Genomic DNA, 18,841 nt, shown 5'->3' with positions numbered 1-18,841 from the left:
TGGAAGTGGGTTTCTGCTAGACTATTGTCTACCTGTAAAAATCACACACAGGAAGGCATGGTATGCATAGAGCCAAAGGCCATGTTTATGTCAAGGCATCTGTGGCGGCCACTTCAAAGGGAGAGACAGGAAAGATGCCAGAAAGCACCTTGCTATGAAAAGGAGCCCGCGGCACATTCCCCGAGCTGCATGAGCTGTCCGGTGTGAAGGGGCTTCGACTTTTGCATAACAGAGGTCTCCCAACACTCGTTCTTATCCACAAGGCAGCTAAGCAGGCCCTGACTCATATTTTGAACAGGTTCTTCGCCAGTGGTCCTTACGTTTACAAACCCACTGATTGGTATAACTTACTAAAGGCAGTCTTAGAACCCTCAGTCTTTCTAAACTGGCGCGCAGCCTATGATGATCAGGCTGAAAAACAGGCACATCTAAATCTCCAATATGTCCTCTACGTTATGTTGGACATGCTCACGGGACGTGGACAATATACTGACCCCATCTCCCAGTCTACTGTTGGCCTCCATGCCTATTTCCAACAAGTTTCTGACTTGGCCTTTAAGGCCCTTAAATGTTGCTGCCCCCGTGACCCACAGGTCTTTTTCCGTAATTTGATTCAACAGTCGGGAGTCCTTCACAGACTTCCTTACCCATGTCACCAAGGCAGTAGAGCGGAGGGTAGAGTCTGGACCCACCCGAGAGGTGCTTATCAAACAGTTAACTTGGGAGGGACTAAACACCCCTACTTGTAATGCTATTGTGCCTGTCCACAGTGATAACATTCACAAATGGGTACTCGCTACCAGAGACTTAGACCCCAGGGCGGGCCCTATTGAGGCTTTGACCGCCTCCTTGGAGACTTTTGTCGCAAGGAAAGCCCACCCACTTTGGCGCATGGGAAGGCTCCTGGAACTGTGGGGTAGCCACTACCCAAGAGATACAGCCTGCCCCAAGACTTGCTGCCCCAAGTGCAAAAAAGGGTTCCATTGGGCTAAAGACTAGGTCACAGCCTCAACCAGTCTCGGCTCCCTTAAACTCCACCCAGGGCACCCCCTCAGCCCTACCCACAAGAGGGGAAATGAGACAAATATTATGGACTCTCCCAATCTTCAACCACTCCCCAGTAATGACCCTGTTCCTATGGAACTGCCATAAATGGCCTGGTAGACACAGGGGCTGATGTCATCATTATATCAGAAACTGAATCCCTTAAATTCCCTCATTGGAAATACCGGCCAGGCCCACCAATAAAAGGAGTTGGTGGCACACAACCAAGCTGGTCACACGTCCAGTATGGGAACCAGGGCAGAGTTACCCCCATAGTAGCAGACGTTCCCTGTAATTTATGGGGCCAAGACGTCCTAGAGGATGTGGGTGCAGTCCTTACCACAGATGACCATGCCTTTTATGATGAGATCATGTTCCACAATAACTTGGGACTATCAGGGAAAGGACAACACCTTGCCCAACACTCCCAATCCTAACGGCCACTGCCCACCCAGGATTGACTCCAATCTTGGCCCCCAAGCCGCTCCCCATCACCTGGCTCTCTAATGATGCCATTTGGGTGGACCACTGGCCTATAATAGAACCTAAATTACCTGCCCTCAAAAATTTGGTAGCTGAACAATTGAGTCTTGGCCACATCGAGCACTCTCTCAGTAAACATAATACCCCAATATTTGTTATTAAAAAGAAATCGGGGAAATACAGACTTCTCCAAGATCTTAGAAAAGTCAATGCCCAGATGGAAAAGATGGGCTCGCTACAAGTGGGCTTACCATACCTTACAGCTATCCCCCCATCCCATCATATCGTAGTACTTGATATCCAGGATTGTTTCTTCCAAATTCCCCTAGCAGAACAAGATAGACCTCACTTTACCTTCACAGTACGGGAGCCCAACTTTCAAAGAACCACCAAGAGATACCAATGGAAGGTACTACCACGGGGTATGAAAAATAGCCCCACAATCTGTCAATTATATGTTAATAAGGCCTTAACCAACATCCCCAAGGACCTAATTGTCATCCACTATATGGACAACATACTGCTAGCACACAAATCTCACAATACTTTACAGGCTGCAATACCCAGTCTGCTTGCCGATTTAGAATGTCTAGGTCTCCACATTGCACGAGACAAGTTACAATACATCCAACCTTTCACATTCCTTGGCTACCATATAGATACAGTAATTAAACCTCTTAACCCTTCGATCTTGCAAAAAACTGTATATACCTTGACTGAGCTTCAAGAACTCTGTGGGACTATAAACTGGCTCAAACAATTTATACCGGTCCCTGACTTGGAATTCCTTGTTCTGTTCTCCCTGCTGGAAGGCCATAATTCACCAACTTCAAGGATCCCTCTCACCCAGTCAGCTAAGGATCTTCTTAATAAGATAGATCATATACTCTGGTCTGTGTCACTCCAAAGTTATGACCCAGCAAAACCATTACTGGCCTTGATCCTCTGGACCAAAAATGGTGTCTTAGGGGCGATATGGCAGCAAGACCCCCTGGTGTGGATCTGCCTGGCTACCTCAGACCTAACTAGGCTTAGCTCTAAATATGATATTACCTTCAAGTTAGCAATTAAGGCCCGACAAACAGCCAGGTGCATATTCAGAAAGGAACCTGACAAAATTATACTGCCCTTTCCTCTTAAGCACTCCCAAACATTATGGGCAGACTCTCTGGCTTTCCAACTAATGATGTCTGGGTTCACAGGGGAGTTGGATAACCACACACCCCTAGATAAGCGACTGGCCAGCCTGGCCTGTTTGGAAATCACCACTCAGCCACACGCTTCCCCCTGCAAAAACCCCCTACCTTTAGCCACACTAGCCTTCTTGGATACCAATAAGTCCCATTATGGCATTGTCATTCAGTGCACGGGAAAGGATGGCACCTGTTACATACAAGCCAATCCCAGCTCTGTCCAGTTGGGGGAGCTCCTGGCCTTGTTAAAAATCTTCCAAGTCTGCCAGACTGAGCCGCTCAATATATTCTCTGACAGCCAGTATGCGGTTCAGGCCCTCAGGTGTCTTCCCTTTGCTCAGGTAAAAGGCCACAAGGATCCCATCACTAGAATGATGAGAGCTCTCCAGATTATCTTAGATGACAGACAATGGCCCTGGCACATCTCCCACATAAGATCACACACCAAGCTTCCTGGGATTTTGGTGAAGGGAAATGACAAAGTAGATAAACTTATGTCCATAGAGATTCCTCTACTAGAACAAGCCAAAGCCTTACAACAATAATCTCACCTTTCCTAATCTTTCCTAATCTTTCCTTGCAGTCTGCACCGCCTTCTACCAGACCTTCCCATCTCTCAATGCAAACATCTGAGCAGGTCTTGTGTTACATGTGCACCCCTTGCTCCCTTAGGCCCCCTCAATCGATATAGAGTTAACCCACGTGGTCTCCTACCCAATGCCCTCTGGCAAATGGACATCACCCATTATAACTCCTTTGGTAACCTTAAGTATGTCCATGTCATTGTTGACACCTATTCCTCCTTTCTTTTCGCCATCACTCAAACCGGTGAAAAGGCCTCATAAGCCATTAAGGTGGTCAAATCAGCAATGGTAGTAATGGGAGTGCCATGGGCCCTAAAAACTGATAATGGGCCAGCTTATACCTCTCTACAATTCCAATCATTCCTGTCAACATGGAAAATTAGCTACTCCCTCAGCATCCCTTATAATCCAGAGGGACAGGCCATTGTAGAGCAGGCCAATAGGACTCTCAAAGAAACATTACAAATTTTGCTACCCCTGTGTCTAAAAGAGACCTGCATCTGGCTCTAATTGAAGCTCCATTCATTAATTTCCTGTCCTTCGATAAAAATTGGTTGAGCCCAGCCTACAAACACTGGGCTACCATACCTAGGCCTACACCCCTGCCACTAGTGAGATGGAAGGACCCCATAACATGTCAATGGCAACCACCCGTCCCCTTGTTAATAAGAGGATGAGGCTATGCTTGCATGTTTCCTCAGATAGAAACAAAGCCAGTATGGGTTCCAGTGAGAGGTGTGAGACCAGCAACCCACCAACGGGATGCCCAGGACCCAGAGACCTCGCCACTATCTGGATAACTGGTTTGCTCTTCCCCACCCCTGCCACAGCCCATGATCTCTGGGCCTTGGTCCCCTCCCTGCCTATACTCTTGCCCTTATCACTTCATTCCCCCGGCCTACCCCACCCTCTATTCAACTAATTCTATGCTTGGCCTCCCCACCATGGACCCAGTTACTTCCTGGGAATCACTCAATGGCTCCTGGCCCCTAAATAACTATGCTTCACTACCAACAACGCATCCTCATGCATTGGGCTGTTCAACCTGACCGTCCAAGATTATGCCGGCAGTGCCTCTAATCTAAAGGCACTGTTTGACCCATCTTGGACCATCACTTACCTACTCCTGACAGGCATAATTATTCTTTTCTTTCTACTTATTAAATGCCTTGTTCTTCGTTCCCCAGTCAGAAAAAATTCAACCACTCAGTGTATCAGGCCCTCAGAGCAATACATGAAGATGATTTCAACCCTCCCTATGCAGCCCGACAGACTTGGCTTGCACAAATGTACAAGGCCTCCTACAGATCATTCCCCACCTCAACTGATCCCCTGGACAATACCCCTTGGAGGGCTGGTAGTCAATGATGGGTAAGCTCCTGTTGGGCTGAATCAACCTAAGCCAGGACATGGACCTGTACACCCATGCTCCAATGACAGGTAAGGTTCATGCCCAAATAGGACAACCTAAGACAGGCACAGTCCATGATTCTGGGGTCATCCCGATGTAGAACTGCCTACAGGCTCTCGCTGGACAGTCATTTTTAAAGAAAAAGTGTGGAAATGTAGCAGGAGGCCTCCAAAGATGGCGCAGACTCAGAGCCCTGGGATTCAGCAAGAATTAACTTCACTTCTTGGTCTGCAAATAGCCCGCCAAAAGGAGCCCATGCCTCCATACCCTGCTCGTGAACCCAGTGACTGCTGACAGACTGCGTGGTGTGGACCAATCAGAAAACAATACGCTGACTAAAGGGACTTGTGGGTGGAGAAAAGGGAAATATAAGGCCTGCCCGCTCCTGCACTAAACAAGCCAGCAGCACCTCGCCTAGTACTTGCTTCTGCCTGACTCCTGGTGTCTGTGTCTTGACTCCGCGTCTCTTGCCCCGCCTAATCGGCAGGGGACTCGATCCAGGTCAGGGTCTTCACAGCTGGCCTGAGAAGAACCCGCAACAAATGTCCACTTTGAAATCAATAGCATTCAGTGGCGAATACCAGAGTGTTATATTCATGTTTCTATTACATATATTCCTGCTCTGGTTTTCCTAGTGATAGATGTAATCCCAGCTCTACAATAACAGGAGTCAGTTTGTTCATTGCCATGGGAAGCCAGACCCATTAGATTCAAATCTGCTCACTCTTCTTTTAAGGAAATGCCTTTTTAAAAAATGAAGCAAGGAACAAAGAAGTGTGAACCTGTAGCACAAGCAAAATAGAATTGAAGGGCACACAAGAATAAAAGTGTCTTCATAATGCCTCACCCCAGCTGGAGGTCACCACTGCCCAGTGACAACTAGAGTCTGGCTTTGTAAGGGATGGGGTCCTATAGAGACTCTTGAGTGATTTTGTAAAGGCCTGTCATTGTAAGCTGTTTTCTACCTAGGTGGCCATGAGGGAATTTTATCTGTTACACTGAGAGGAGGTGTGCAGCATGTATTAAGATGAGTGTGTCACAAGCCTAAAGATCTTCTGTGTGTCTGATGAGGCAACCTCGGTAAGATACAGTGGGGAGCTGTGGAAGTATGGAAAATGAGAGCTGGATGTTGGGACCTTAGAGCAAGCCAAATTAATCCCAAATTTTCTTGGGCGGGATTACTTTGTATTAATTTGTGTTTTAAACCTGTCTAGATGCTTCCATCAAAAATAATGACAGAACTCGGTTTCTCGCAAGCCTGAAAGGTAGCTAGACCTTTTGTGTTCATTTTGACAGCTTCTCCTAGCATTGAACTACTTTCCACTGGATTCATGTATGTTGCCCTTTTAGGTTTCCCTTTTCCCTCCCCCGTTGGTCTCTGATAACCTGGGTGACTGTTATTTCAGGCCTACAAATCTGCCCCTTCTGGTCTCATTTTTAGGGGTTCAAACACAGCCCAAAGAGCTCACCAACTTTTTTCACTAATCTTTAAAAAGTATTAGTCCCTTTGCTCAGTAGTTGAAAATGGCATTGCTTTTAGTACATTTTTAAACATCTTAAAAGCAATTTTTTTATTGTAGCAGAACCATCCAGGGGGTTGGTTTTTGATAGTTGTGTTTGTATTTGAGATGTGTGGATTTGTTGGTTGGTTAGTTGGATGGCTGGCTGGCTGTTTTGTTGAGACATATATCCCAGGGTGGCCTTGAACTTGCTATGTAGTGGAGGATGGGCTTGAATTTCTGAGCCTTCTGCCTTTACCTCCCAGGTGCTAGGATTATAGGTGTGGCTTGGTTTATGCAGTGCTGGGGATCAAACCCAGGGCTTCCTGCATACGAGGTGAGGACGCTATCAGCTGAGCCGCATCGCCCCATCAGTAGCTTCTGTTTTAGATCTAGTGGTGACTTACATACTGTAGTTGCATTTCCAATAAGATACTGGCCCTTAGGATCCTTATTTCTACCTACTTACTATGTATTTCCATGCGATGATCTAGCAGGTAAATTACCAGATTTTGAAGAAGGAAAAAACTCCCTTAACAGGCTGTCAAAGCCTAGAACAATTCTACATTCAAAAGGACTGAAGCAGTCCTCTGGTGCAGCCCCTCTGGTGGGACTGCTGCCAGCCTTAATCTTGTTTGGACTCTACCTCTGAGGTGTTCTTCCCTGCCAGCTTCTGCCTTCTGCCATTCCTGACCTCAAGTCAGGTTTGTGTCAGTTAATCGATGTCATGTCCCTGTACCTGTCAGGGATGTTCCTGATGCAAGAAGTACATCATTGATTCCTTGGGAATTGCCATCCTCCACTGAGAGCAGAGATAGCTCACTCCAGCCGCTGTCTTCCTGCGTCTCTTGTCCTCTTGTATTCATGTGACGTGTAGCTCATCCTAGTCAACTAATCCTTGTGACTGTATGAGATCAGAGGTATACTAGCCATTTCATGTCGCAAAAGCAGAGATTGAGGGAACTGCCTTCCTTGTTAGAGATGTAAGGTGATAGGATTTGAGTTCAGGTTCCCAGAATAAGTCAGTGATGTCATGCATAATTATCCTAATGATGAGGAAAAGTTCCTTTGCCAAATCAATGTGTTAGGATGCAGTAGTGAATAAACCACTCATGTTGGTTCCTAAAGATCTTTGACAGGTTACTTTGTGAAACTAAAGGTGAGGGAGGAAACAACTATCCAGGAAAGTAAAGGTCAAACAGAGGGCACAAGGTATAGTCAAATGTTCAGAACTCTTAATTATAGGGAATTGTTCACAAGAATTAAAGATGGTGGATGGGAACCAAGAACAGTCACTGTGTGAGTTAGAACTGAGTGAAAGTTTAAGTTCATTATTGCACTATAGCTATGAAGGATTGTCACCCACTTCAGATACTGTGTGTGTGGCAGATGGATAAATTATATTTGCCATTTTCTCTTGTGTTCATATTATTTAAAAAAATTCTTTGAAGTTAACCTAAAATGTAAGGAAGGACTGTGAAATACTGTTCATATCGCTTTTAAAACATGCTTGGTGGATTAAACTGAATTTTGAGCATGTATGTCTGGAGAGCCTTGTGTCTCATGGAAAAGTTTATGCAAGAATGCTTGTTGGGGAGGTATCTCCAGAATGCCAGTTCTCTAATTTCTTGTGAAGCACATTGACCTAAGTAGACATAGAATAGAGATAGTGTTGCTGTGCTCATCTTATTTTCCTGAATTGTTACATTCTAGCCATATTATTATTATTCAGTGTTCTGTAAGCATTTGACTGTGGTTCTCACGCATATGAGAAGTTGTTTTATTATTCATCACTGTAGACATGGGACTGTGATTCTCACAAGTATGAGAATAAAAGCCAAGCTGCTGGTACTACCAGACCTCGTGTGTATGCAGCAGTGAGTTCTCTGGTTAATTACCAGTTCCATGGTAATCCACTCAGGTCCTTGGCTGTCCCCTGGTGGCCACACTAAAAACTAGACATGTTTTCTGTGACTTGTAGCCCTCCAAAGAAACTATTTGAGCCTTGTTTATTAAAAATAAACAAGAGGAAACAGGCTCCGGTTACTTTCTTGAACATTCATTTGAATTGTCTTTTAGTTCATCAGATCCTTCCCAGTTCCAGTATTCCATCTCATTTAGGAGGATGATACACAAAAAATAGCTGTCTATACATACAGCAGAGTTGGGTGGGGTGTGCAGTTATGTCATTTGGCACCTTTGGTGGTGTCTGAAATAGTCAATGTGTGTTACCAGTCAACTAATTTGAATTCCCATCCACTTCAAAGCTCATGCTGCACTGTCCTCTCAAACATCCAGACTCTGCCCTGTTACATCAAATGTCAAATGTTACATCATTTCCCAAAGTTGTTGTGTTGATTACAGAACATGGGTCCTACTCCCAAAGATTGTGCTTCAGGAAGTCGGCAGCAGAAGCCAGGGCTCTGCTTTGTTTTCCGCCTTCCTTGGTGCAATAAAAATTGTAAATCGTAAATCAAATAATCTACCAGTCAATGAATTACAAGTAACACTGTACAAAATAAAAGAATAACAGCAGTAAGTCAGTTCTACCATTTATTGATGATGGAATTTACTGGAATACAATCACTACAAAAGAACAGTCATCGGAATAGTTTGCTTTCCCGAGACATTTCTTTGAAGTAAAAACATGTAAAAGGTTATCAGATCGGTCCCCAAGGAAGCCCTTGGATGTAAGATACATCTCAGCAGGGACATTCACATGTTCCAGGCCACATCATATCAGGATTATTTTGTGGGGTGGGGTTGTTTTTGTTTCTAATACTTGTGTCTCAATGATGAACCATATTTTAGCTGGGTTTCTTGGAAGTTGCTCACACTGGGAAGCATGGAAGAAAAATGTTACTTTTGGTCAACAGGTGAACACTTGCCCTTAGCTATGAATGAAGGCAATAAGCAATTCTGCTTTCTTTCTGAATGGAGAATGTTCTATTTAGCAGTATGCTTTTTCGGTGAAGTTTCTTTTTGTTCCTGGGTGCCTAAATTTCTTCCTTCAGGTTTTCAGGGAAAGACAAGGGTATAGGTGATACTGGCATCGGGGACCTTGGTGGGTGAGATCTTGTCAAGAGCACTTTCACCAGTGATTGAGTTGTTTGGGCAGCCGTAGGCTTGGGTGGGAGCTCCTGGCAAGGATTTAAAATGGAGCTTTTGGGGTTCTTAAAATCATTGTGAGTTGGAGCACACTGTTCTGCAGCGGATGAGCATTTTAGCGATGGTGATATAGAATTCGATTTACATTTGCCGGCAGTGTTCCAATTCCATTTGGAAGTGTATTGCTCTAGCTTGCCAGAACCAGAATTGGTTTTTCTCTTGTCCTGACTTTTATCTACACCAGATGTTGGTGGAGTCAAAGAGTCAGGAAGTTTCAGCTGCCTGGTTTTCAGTATGATGGCTTTTGAGGAAGAGGGTTGTTCCGAAGCTGAAATCACTGGTGTTGAGGAAGTGCTAGATAGTCTTAGCTTCTCTTTTTGTATGGTCATGTGTTGTAACCTTTTCAGTTCCAGTAAGCGATTTATCAGGAGCTCAGTGGAGGCTTCTGGAGGGTCCACGGCCATCTTACAGTTTTCATATTTTGACAAGGCAAATCTGTGCAAGTCCAGAGTGTTGAAAGGATGGGGGAGAAAGTCAGCATATATAAATACTTCATTCGAGTCCTCTGTGAATGATCTCTCAACGTGTTCTATTGTTTCTGGCTTTAAGATAGTGTCCATTTTTTAAAAATAGTTGAGCAAAGTATCATTCATTTTCTTATTTTCTGATAAATCTCTTTCATCTGTGACATTTTCTTCTATACTTCTGTTTCTGTATTTCACATTCCAATTTGGTGCAAATAAACTGTCACCATCGTTTTCCACAGTTGAAGAGAAGTTGTGATGAAAGTCATTTCTATCCTTAAGAAAGTCTCCATCAGCACAGGGCCAGCAGAGACCTGCTGCAAACTGCCCAGGGTAAGAACCAACTTGCTTAGTTTCTATCAGCCCTGGAATACTTCTGAATGAGTGGTTTAGAGTGAAGAGCCTGGGATATTTGGCTGCACTGAAGCCAGAATCAACTGAAGATTTTTTGAATTTCCTTTAAAAAATCATTTAATCGATGAGTGGTCTGTTGACTAGAATGAAAATGCTATTAAATTATACAAGTAACTTCTATCAAAGATTGGTCGTTTAGTCCCCAGTAGCATGCATGTATCTAGCTACCTGTAACAGAAATGGTGATTTCCAACTATGCTTAAATTAGATACAACTATATAAATTTCTTATACATTAAATACTGATTGTTTAAAGTGGCTAATTATCTGTATGATGCCTGAAAATGACTAGTTCTGAGTAGCACTAGGTTAAAAGTCACTAATTGTGTCTGTTTGCCTATATTGTACATGCAGTTATGATCTCTAAAACGGAGAATGACCAGACTGAAATGACAGTGAAGTCTTTAGTGACCTAGCATTGGATGAAACTTTTTAAAATGTAAGGGTTACTTAACAAAGACTTCTATGGCAAATACTGTGGTTCTTAAAAAATCATTTTAGAAAAAAAAAAGGAACTCAACAGTGCCACACAAAAATTGTCCCAGATAGAGTTCCTGGTAATTTTCTAATGATGTCCTTTTAGGAATAATATTTCTAGGCATTATATTAAAATAATACTGCAAAAGCAATACAGAAAACTGAAGGAAAAAGAATACCAGGCCATAAGATACTAAGTTTCTAGTTGGATTTCATTTTATTGTTGTTTATTTTAAAAATACCTAGAGAGCAGGTAGCAGTGACACACACTTGTAGACCCAGCTACTCAGGAACTTGAGGCACACAGAGCTTTGTCTTGAGTCCAATCTTGACAACATAGTGAGACTCCTTAAAGACACACTTGAAAAATGAAATAAGGGGGCTCAGCAGTTAACAGGACTGAGTGCTCTTCCAGACGACCTGGGTTTGGTTCCCAGCATGCACATGGCCAACAGCTATCTGTAACTTCAGGGGAGTTCAGGAGGATCCTACACCCTCTTCTGGCCTCTGTGGGCATTGCATGTATGTGGTGCACTTATGTACATGAAGGCAAATCACACACATAAAAATGTTTTAAAATCTTTAAAAATTAATGAAATAAAAGGTAACTAGAAATACTAACACAAAGATTTGATGCACTTAGTTGACATGTAAAGTCGTCAAGGCTTCTCAATTCATTTAGGGCCAATTTTGAATAAAAATAGTATAATCAGGGACCAGGCGTGGTGGCACACACCTTTAATCCCAGAGTTTGGGAGGCAGAGACAGGCGGATCTCTGTGAGTTCAAGGCCAGCCTGGTCTACATAGTGAGTTCCAGGACAGCTGAGGCTACAGGGAGACCCTGCTTCAAAAAGACAAAAAAAAATAGTATAATCTAGGACTTGGAAAAATACTTTGAAAGCGATTTAAATGTTCATTTAGATAAACACTAGGAATATCACCTTCCCTTTGAAACTGCACCGGAAGCCATTTGAAATCTACAATTGTTAACAGACAGAAGCCTGGGTAGTGGAATAGGAGAGGGAAATCTGGAGAGAAGTCTTCACCATCAGTGAGGGGCAGTGTGGAAACAGCAGTGCTCACTCAGCAGGTCTGAGAAGCAGAACAGGTGCTGAGAATGTTCCTGTGAAGTGTGTTTATAAACACTAAGTTACTGTTACTTTTCTTACTTGTTGATGGTATATTGAGGAGAAAATTCTAGCAAAATATTTCATTGATAACAAACTTCTGTCTCTACAACAAAAGCTGACAGACTATTTACAGCAAGTCAGAGTGAGGCTCTTTATTTTCCCCCTTTCACAGCTAAGGAAGCTGAGGTAGAGTGTGGTGAGGCTACATATCTGAGCGGTGGGACCTCATGCTATGACTCAGCATTGCATGGCACTGTCACACTTGACCTTTGTTCCTATGAGAAACTTCTGCTACCTTCATTTGACCCCTACCCTTGAAATTCTTATTCCTAGCAGAGTTTTCTCTCATGAAAATAGACTTTCCTATATCCATCAGCGCCACCCTTCCCTTAGGACATTAGTCCCTACAGTTCCTTTAGCACTTCTTCGTTTTCCCCTTGAGTTTTAACACAAAGCCAGCTCTAGCCTGGGGAGAGGAAAGTCCTCTGACCATATTGTTACACTTGGATCCAAGAAGAAAAGAACTGAGGAACCCCTTAACTAATCAACACTGCACATAAAGTGGCACAAAGCAGTGCTCAGTAAAAGGTCATGTTCAAACATTACTAATTTGCATTATTAAGATGCAGTTTAGCTGCTAATGCAAAATATAATGAACTGAAAAATCAGAATTCAAACCAAAGAAGGTCTTACAAGAGAGACTACAGTGACTGGGAACATGAACCAAGCTATGTTTTGCACCCTAGTCTACCACCTACTATGTGACCTTGGCAAATTACTTAACTGTCACCAAGCCTCAATGCCCTCATCTGTAAAGGAGAGATGACAACAACCTTGTCAGCCTTGTGTGAATGAGAGTATGTGTAGGGGGAGGAGGGAGTTAAGTAGTTCCTGGCACAGGGAACTGTACTTTTCTACCACATTTCCTTTCCTTTCAATGCGAGGTCCAGCTCTATCCATCTAAGCCTCACTGTAAGAGCAAAGTGAACGCAAAACTCTTACACATATACTGGCTATCTTGTGTCTGTGGTCACTTGCTATTTAGGGTGAATTTCTGTCATTTCCCATTGGCACATCTTTTTTTCTGGTTGTGTTTGATCCTTGTATTTCAAGTAGTTAACCCATCTATATTTAAATGTATTTCAGTAAAGTATTAAAAATATAAATGTTTCCTCGCCTGCCTTCTGCAGTACTTCCTTTATTAAGAGGATAATTCCATAACTGAAATACCCCTTGGTTAATAGTCTGCTAATACAAAAACCACACAGTGTTTTAGAAACAGCATGAATTTAAAAACCAGTAACTGAAGAGTGTAAGAAATAAAAATCCCACCTGTGTTCTAATGTGAGTGAGCTCTGACACATTCAGCTCCAGCATCAGCTGTTCTTTTGGGATTTCCAAATGGTTCTACCAGACAGCAGAAGACTTGAATACAGCACAGCTCTGTTTACTATTCATGTCCTAAGTAAAGTCTAATATACTTCCAGTTACTATTGACTTCAGCAGAAATTTAGTAGCATCTATAAATACTAACTAAACATTGTTAATTAGTGAGACTTAGACATTAACTTTATTTTACACTTAAACGTTTAACACGAATACAAAGGGTAAATGAAAAGATTAATTTCACTAGTTCAAAAGAGAATACTAACCTTATTACATGCTTCAAGACACCTTAAGGGCAGAGGCTATTTTCTATTTGGCAATGACTAGAAAACACTGTATTTGCTACAATGCCAACTTCAGTTTACAACATTGCTGTGTTGAAAAAAGTTACTGTAAAAAAATACGACTTTTCTTTTTTTTTTTGTGTGTGTGTGTGTGTGTGTGTGTGTGTGTGTGACATTGGCGATTGAACCCAGGGCCTTGCATGTGTTAAGCACGTTACCATGTTTTCACTTTTCCTTTTAAGACGGGGTCTCACTAAGCTGCCCAAGCTGACCCTGAACTCCCTCTGTAGCACAGGCAGACCTTGACCTTGCCGTCCTCCTGCCTCAGCCTCCCAAGTACCTCAGATTACAGGCATGTATTACCAGACCCACCCAAAATTGTAATTTAATGACCAATTTGCAACTCTGTAAAATGGTAAAGGTTTTGACTTGTTTTAAGAACTCTTCAGAAAGACAATTTCAAGTTCAGCCTTGAAGAAGAAAAAAAATTTAAAGTTCAAGCAAATATTTTTCAATGGTATGTTTTATGAATTATTTTACACCAAACATCCTTACCTTGTTAGTTTTGCCTGAAAGAATGTATATGGAAAAAAATGTCAGTAGTTTTACAAATCAAGTTAAATTTTAGGAATCTAAATCTGAGCAATTCTTGTGGTGTAATATATACATCTGGGACTTCTTACCACCTGCCACACTGTCCTTTCCAGATGGGAGACTTTTATTTTCAGTAGCAAGTTCTTCGGAATCCCAGTTCCACTGAGATAGGTTCTAAAACAATATTTGTTTTCATGGATAAAATTAGTATTAAGAAATTAGAAAAGCTCAAGTATACAACTTTACTTTTTTTTTTTTTTTTAGTAAAATATAACAAAAGGCACCCTCTGCCTCCTATACAGATACAATCAGCATCTTTGAGGGACATGCAATTTGCTCTTATCAAATCATTACCAGCTTGTTACTCAGAAAATGGAAAGGCTCTTACATGTTTTCATTCTCATTTTGCTAAAAGTAGTGAGTGACACACAGGTTTCCAATACTGATTTTTAAAATACAATGAAATGCCCAATTCATTTTATCATTGGTTCATGATGGCACATTCATCAAGTGTTGTATATTTGAGTGCCAGAGCTGATAGCTTGTAAAATCTTTCCATCAACCATAGAAAATTTCCAATTTATCCATCATAGCTCACTATGGATTTCAGGTGTTAGGAAACACAGGAGATATACCAAAGAAAGCCAAAAATAAAAAGTACCAATGTCTACTAAGTATTTTGTCCCAGATTTGAACAGAGTGCTATGAGATGACTGCAGGGTTATAGCACTCTTCTGGAAAATGGGATGTGATGAGGTTTCTCTGAGAAAAACTTGTCAATGAATTTCAAAGCAAATTAAATGTTAGACATTTTAAGGCATCATCTGCATACTGTGGAAGGAGAAATAATCTTCAGTACAGCATGGGAATTTAATTTACTCACAGAGAGGTACCCCTGATAGCACAGATAGTTGGGTAAATTCATTCTGTGGGGATTTTGAAAAGCAAAATTAACAATTTCTGCTCTCTGGGGTGATAGAAATGGAATCTAGTTTTTACCTAAGAATCATTGGGGTGGGGGGTGGTATTCCTATGTGTATCTGGAACAGTAGTGTCTGAAATGTTACATATGAGAAAAAAAAGTCCTTGCATTAAAATGGGAAAGAGGAGCTGAGACAACTGAGCTGTTTGTAGAATGTTATGAATATAACCAAGAAGCCATGGTAAAGGCTGGCCCACCAAACACAAGTAGGCTAGACTGCAAATTTCTCAAGGGTTGGGATTTGGTTGTACTTTCTTGGTATCCCAACTCCCTTTACTAATGTTTCACAAATACGTGGGAGAAAAGGAGAGCACTGCCTGACTGAGAACAAAGTACCATCTTTAATGAAATCCAGTTCCAATTAGAAATATTTCTGAGATTTGGAAAGAATCTAACTTCCTCTTTGTTAAAACATTGAATTCTTTTCTCTTGATATTAAAATGTGCTAAGGGAGAAGCTCTGTACAAACTGCTCACAAAGGGGAGGCAGCAAGATTATCTTCACTGTAAGACTCGATAGGAGCTGCTGCCCAAAGTCTCAAATTCAAGAGCATTGGCCATACCTCCTGAGAGACACTTGACATATGTAGGCTGGTGCCACAGTTCTCACCATTTCTTCATCCCATTTTGTTGTAGCTGCTCTTCTGTTTCCTTAAAATCCTATATAGGTTGTGGAACAGACACGCAGATGGGTAAGGTTCAACATCTATAGTAAAGAAAGCCTGGGTTTTGACTCTCCATCTAAAGAATGTGAAGAAAAGTGCTTAGAGGGGTTGGAAGTGCAGCTCGGTGGTAGTGAGAGACCCTGGGTTCTAACCCCAGCAGCACTACCACCACACCACCGACAAAAAGCTTAGAAAAACAGAAATCAATCAAGGTGCAAGCCAGACAAAAACGAGGAAGGCATAAACAAAAGCAAATGGTAAGATCTAATTGACCAAATATTAGGAAATGAAAGTCAGAAGTGAGATGCAAGATAAAAAGATGCAAGACAACTTGAAAAAAAATATGGTGAATTATCTAGAACTTATAAAACCAAGACCAAGCTGCTTTTAATCATTCAAAACAAAAAGTGCCCCCCTTTGAAAACAAGACTAGCTTTACATACAGGGAAGGTCAAGGAAGACTGGCATAAATGTTTCAGACACACTAAAAGGCCCTGAAGCCAGATACTTACTCTACCATACTATATTGATGTCTAAAATCCCAACTACCATTTGAGATAAACATATTAGGATGCTATAAAATAATAAAGCAATCACTGGATGGCGGTCTGGTTAATTGAAAAAAATCACAAGTCACTGTAATAACCAATAGATTTGCTAATGATTTACACTTTGCTAGAGGGAAAGGTGTGTCTTGCAGAAAAATAAGGGGTTTTTAATAGTTCAGGCGGTTTGTGAACCAACAGGCATTAGTCCATCCGCTGTTCATGTGCTGGGCTGTGGGCAGGAAGGATACAGAAGAAAGCAGACTGCTTAGAAGGGGCGTTGCTGGGGGTCCCTCGGGTGTGAGGCACAGAGGAGGGCAGCAGGCACCTGCTCCTACACCGGTCACCACACCCGGAAGAGGGGCTTGGAAACAGTCCCGGGACTGGAGCCTTGGGGTCCTGTGTGCGGGAAGGTGGGTGCTGCCGGGGAGCTGCCCTTTCCCGCCCATGCGGCTCTGGCCCAGGGCACCGGTGGGACACGAGGTTGCCGCGCTCTTCCTCCTCCGTGCCGAAGACCCAGGGGTCCTGGCCAGCGTCGTCTTCCACTCCGCCGCCCCTCGGCGCAAGCCCCTCGGCGTGCTGGGCAGACAGCTCTGAGGGCGCCGGCTGGGCCTCGGCCTTCCTGCGGCAGGACTACAGGAAGCAGCGCGCTGCGAGCCGCGGGCGCCCCGGGCCGTCACCGCGGCGGGGTCGCACCCGGGCCCCCTGCACGTCCCCCGCTGGACGCGTCGCCGGGCAACCACCGTGGAGAGCAGGCCGAGGCCGCTCCACGTTGCAGCAGGGCCGCGAAGCCCCTGGGGTCACCTGGACGCCAGGCTGGGGCGCTGCATCACTGCCCACCCGGTCTCTGGGCGCGGCCCATCCAGCCTGGCCTCGCAGGGTGCCCTCCCTGGGCCCGGGCCTCCCAGACCTTCTCCAAGGTTCCCGGGCCTCCTTACCCTCCTCGGAAACTTTGAGATCTCCTTTGGGCTTTCTCGGTCTTTCTCAAGCCTCCCCCAAACTTCTGGGGCTTTGTAGGCCCTTTCTGGGCCGTCCCTCAAGCTTCCCTCCTCTCTTTCCTTCCCAGGGCCCTCGCTTCCTAGCGACTTCTGGACCTTCTTAGCCTTTGCTGTGCTGGGGGTCCCTTAGTCTTCTGGGGTGAGAGTGAGGGTTCTTAGCAGTGGCTGGTAAACCTGAGGTACCCAGGTCCTGGCCTCACAGACCTCTACGCCACTCTGTAAGTAAAGCCAGGTGCTTTACCTCCCTCACACATCCTAAACTGGGTAAATGTCGGATATTTTATCTAAGCTTATAATGCAGAATACATTAAATACTTAAAATGGAAGAATAGTATCTCCTCTGAGAGCAAGCCCACCCTTGTCAGTTTCAACTGGTCAGTCTTAGAATAGGAAGAACAAAAGTTGATTTTTTTTTTTTTCTGCCTGGGATACATTTGGATTTTGAGAGCCCAGTTTTGTACCAGTGAATATCTCTTGCCAGCTCCATAAATTAACTGGGGGAAGAAGAGAGGAATGAATTATATATGTAAATTATATCTGATATAAATGAATAGTCTGATATAGGGAGAATTCTAAATAAAAGTAATTCTACAAGTAAATGACTACTAAAATGTCATTGTTATTTATAATAAAGTTTTGACATTTGAGGAGAAACTTTTGAATCATTTGCTGATAATACTGTTCTGTTAGGTTGAACAGTAGGCTCTAAATTCAGATCCCAAAGGGCTTCAATTGGCATTGAAATACACTGGCCCTTTAATATCTAGAGGGCTGAGATCCTCTGTCCCTTTGGGAGTCTTGTAGAAAAATACACATACATGTACATAATAAATGTTGAACATGATTTTAAGAGTTTCTCAGATCTTTGATTCCCATTCCTACCCTACAGATGTCTCTTTCCTCTGCATTTCCACTCCCCCCACACAAAAATTTAAAGAAGCCCTTCCCACCGGCCTCTTTTCGAACCCCTTAGGTTTATGACTTTGTACTGCTCACAGTCTTATTTATGAGTTCTGTTTACTTATTGACTTCTAAAATTATCTCTTTATCCCTAGTAGAGAAGGAGGGGGCCTTGCCTGCTTGTTCTGTTAGCTTATCCCCCTTACTTGAAAACTGGATGGAGCCCACAGTGGGACCACAGTTCATGAAGAGAACAAGGAAGGTCTGTAGAGGTTTCATTCCCTGCAGCCTCTTTAGAGGTCCCTCTTGTAGGCTTTATCCTCCAGACTATTTTCTTTCCACTAGCTCTGACACATGGCTCTGTCAGATGCTCTCCTGATGCGTAAAGAATAAAGTCTGGGGGGCTGGAGAGATGGCTTAGTGATTAAGAACACCGACTGTTCTTGCAGAAGACCCGGGTTCGAATCCCAGCACCCACATGGCAGCTAACAACTTTCCGTAATTCCAGTTCCAGGGGATCAGACAGCCTTTTCTGTCCTCCACAGGCATTGCACAACATGGGTGCACTTACCTACATGCAGGCAATACACGCATACACATAAAATAAAAATAATAAATAAA

At 43.3% G+C, this 18,841-nt stretch overlaps 1 protein-coding gene across 1 annotated transcript; it reads right to left on the bottom strand.

Annotated features, from left to right (window-relative positions):
- Positions 1 to 9,073: 9,073 nt before the first annotated feature.
- On the bottom strand, positions 9,074 to 15,738 carry Fam217a (family with sequence similarity 217 member A). Its single transcript, XM_008831666.1, is given in 7 exon segments — positions 9,074 to 9,142; positions 9,145 to 10,303; positions 13,045 to 13,112; positions 13,200 to 13,274; positions 14,093 to 14,106; positions 14,221 to 14,305; positions 15,676 to 15,738. Coding segments are annotated over 7 exon segments (1,533 nt in total).
- Between the last annotated feature and the right edge of the window lie 3,103 nt (positions 15,739 to 18,841).

Source organism: Nannospalax galili, unplaced genomic scaffold (genome assembly GCF_000622305.1).
Source record: "Nannospalax galili isolate Female #2095 unplaced genomic scaffold, S.galili_v1.0 scaffold72, whole genome shotgun sequence".
Taxonomy (NCBI): Eukaryota; Metazoa; Chordata; class Mammalia; order Rodentia; family Spalacidae; genus Nannospalax; species Nannospalax galili.
The sequence above is the reverse complement of the archived record's forward strand: the minus strand, read 5'-3'. Positions and strand labels throughout refer to the sequence as shown.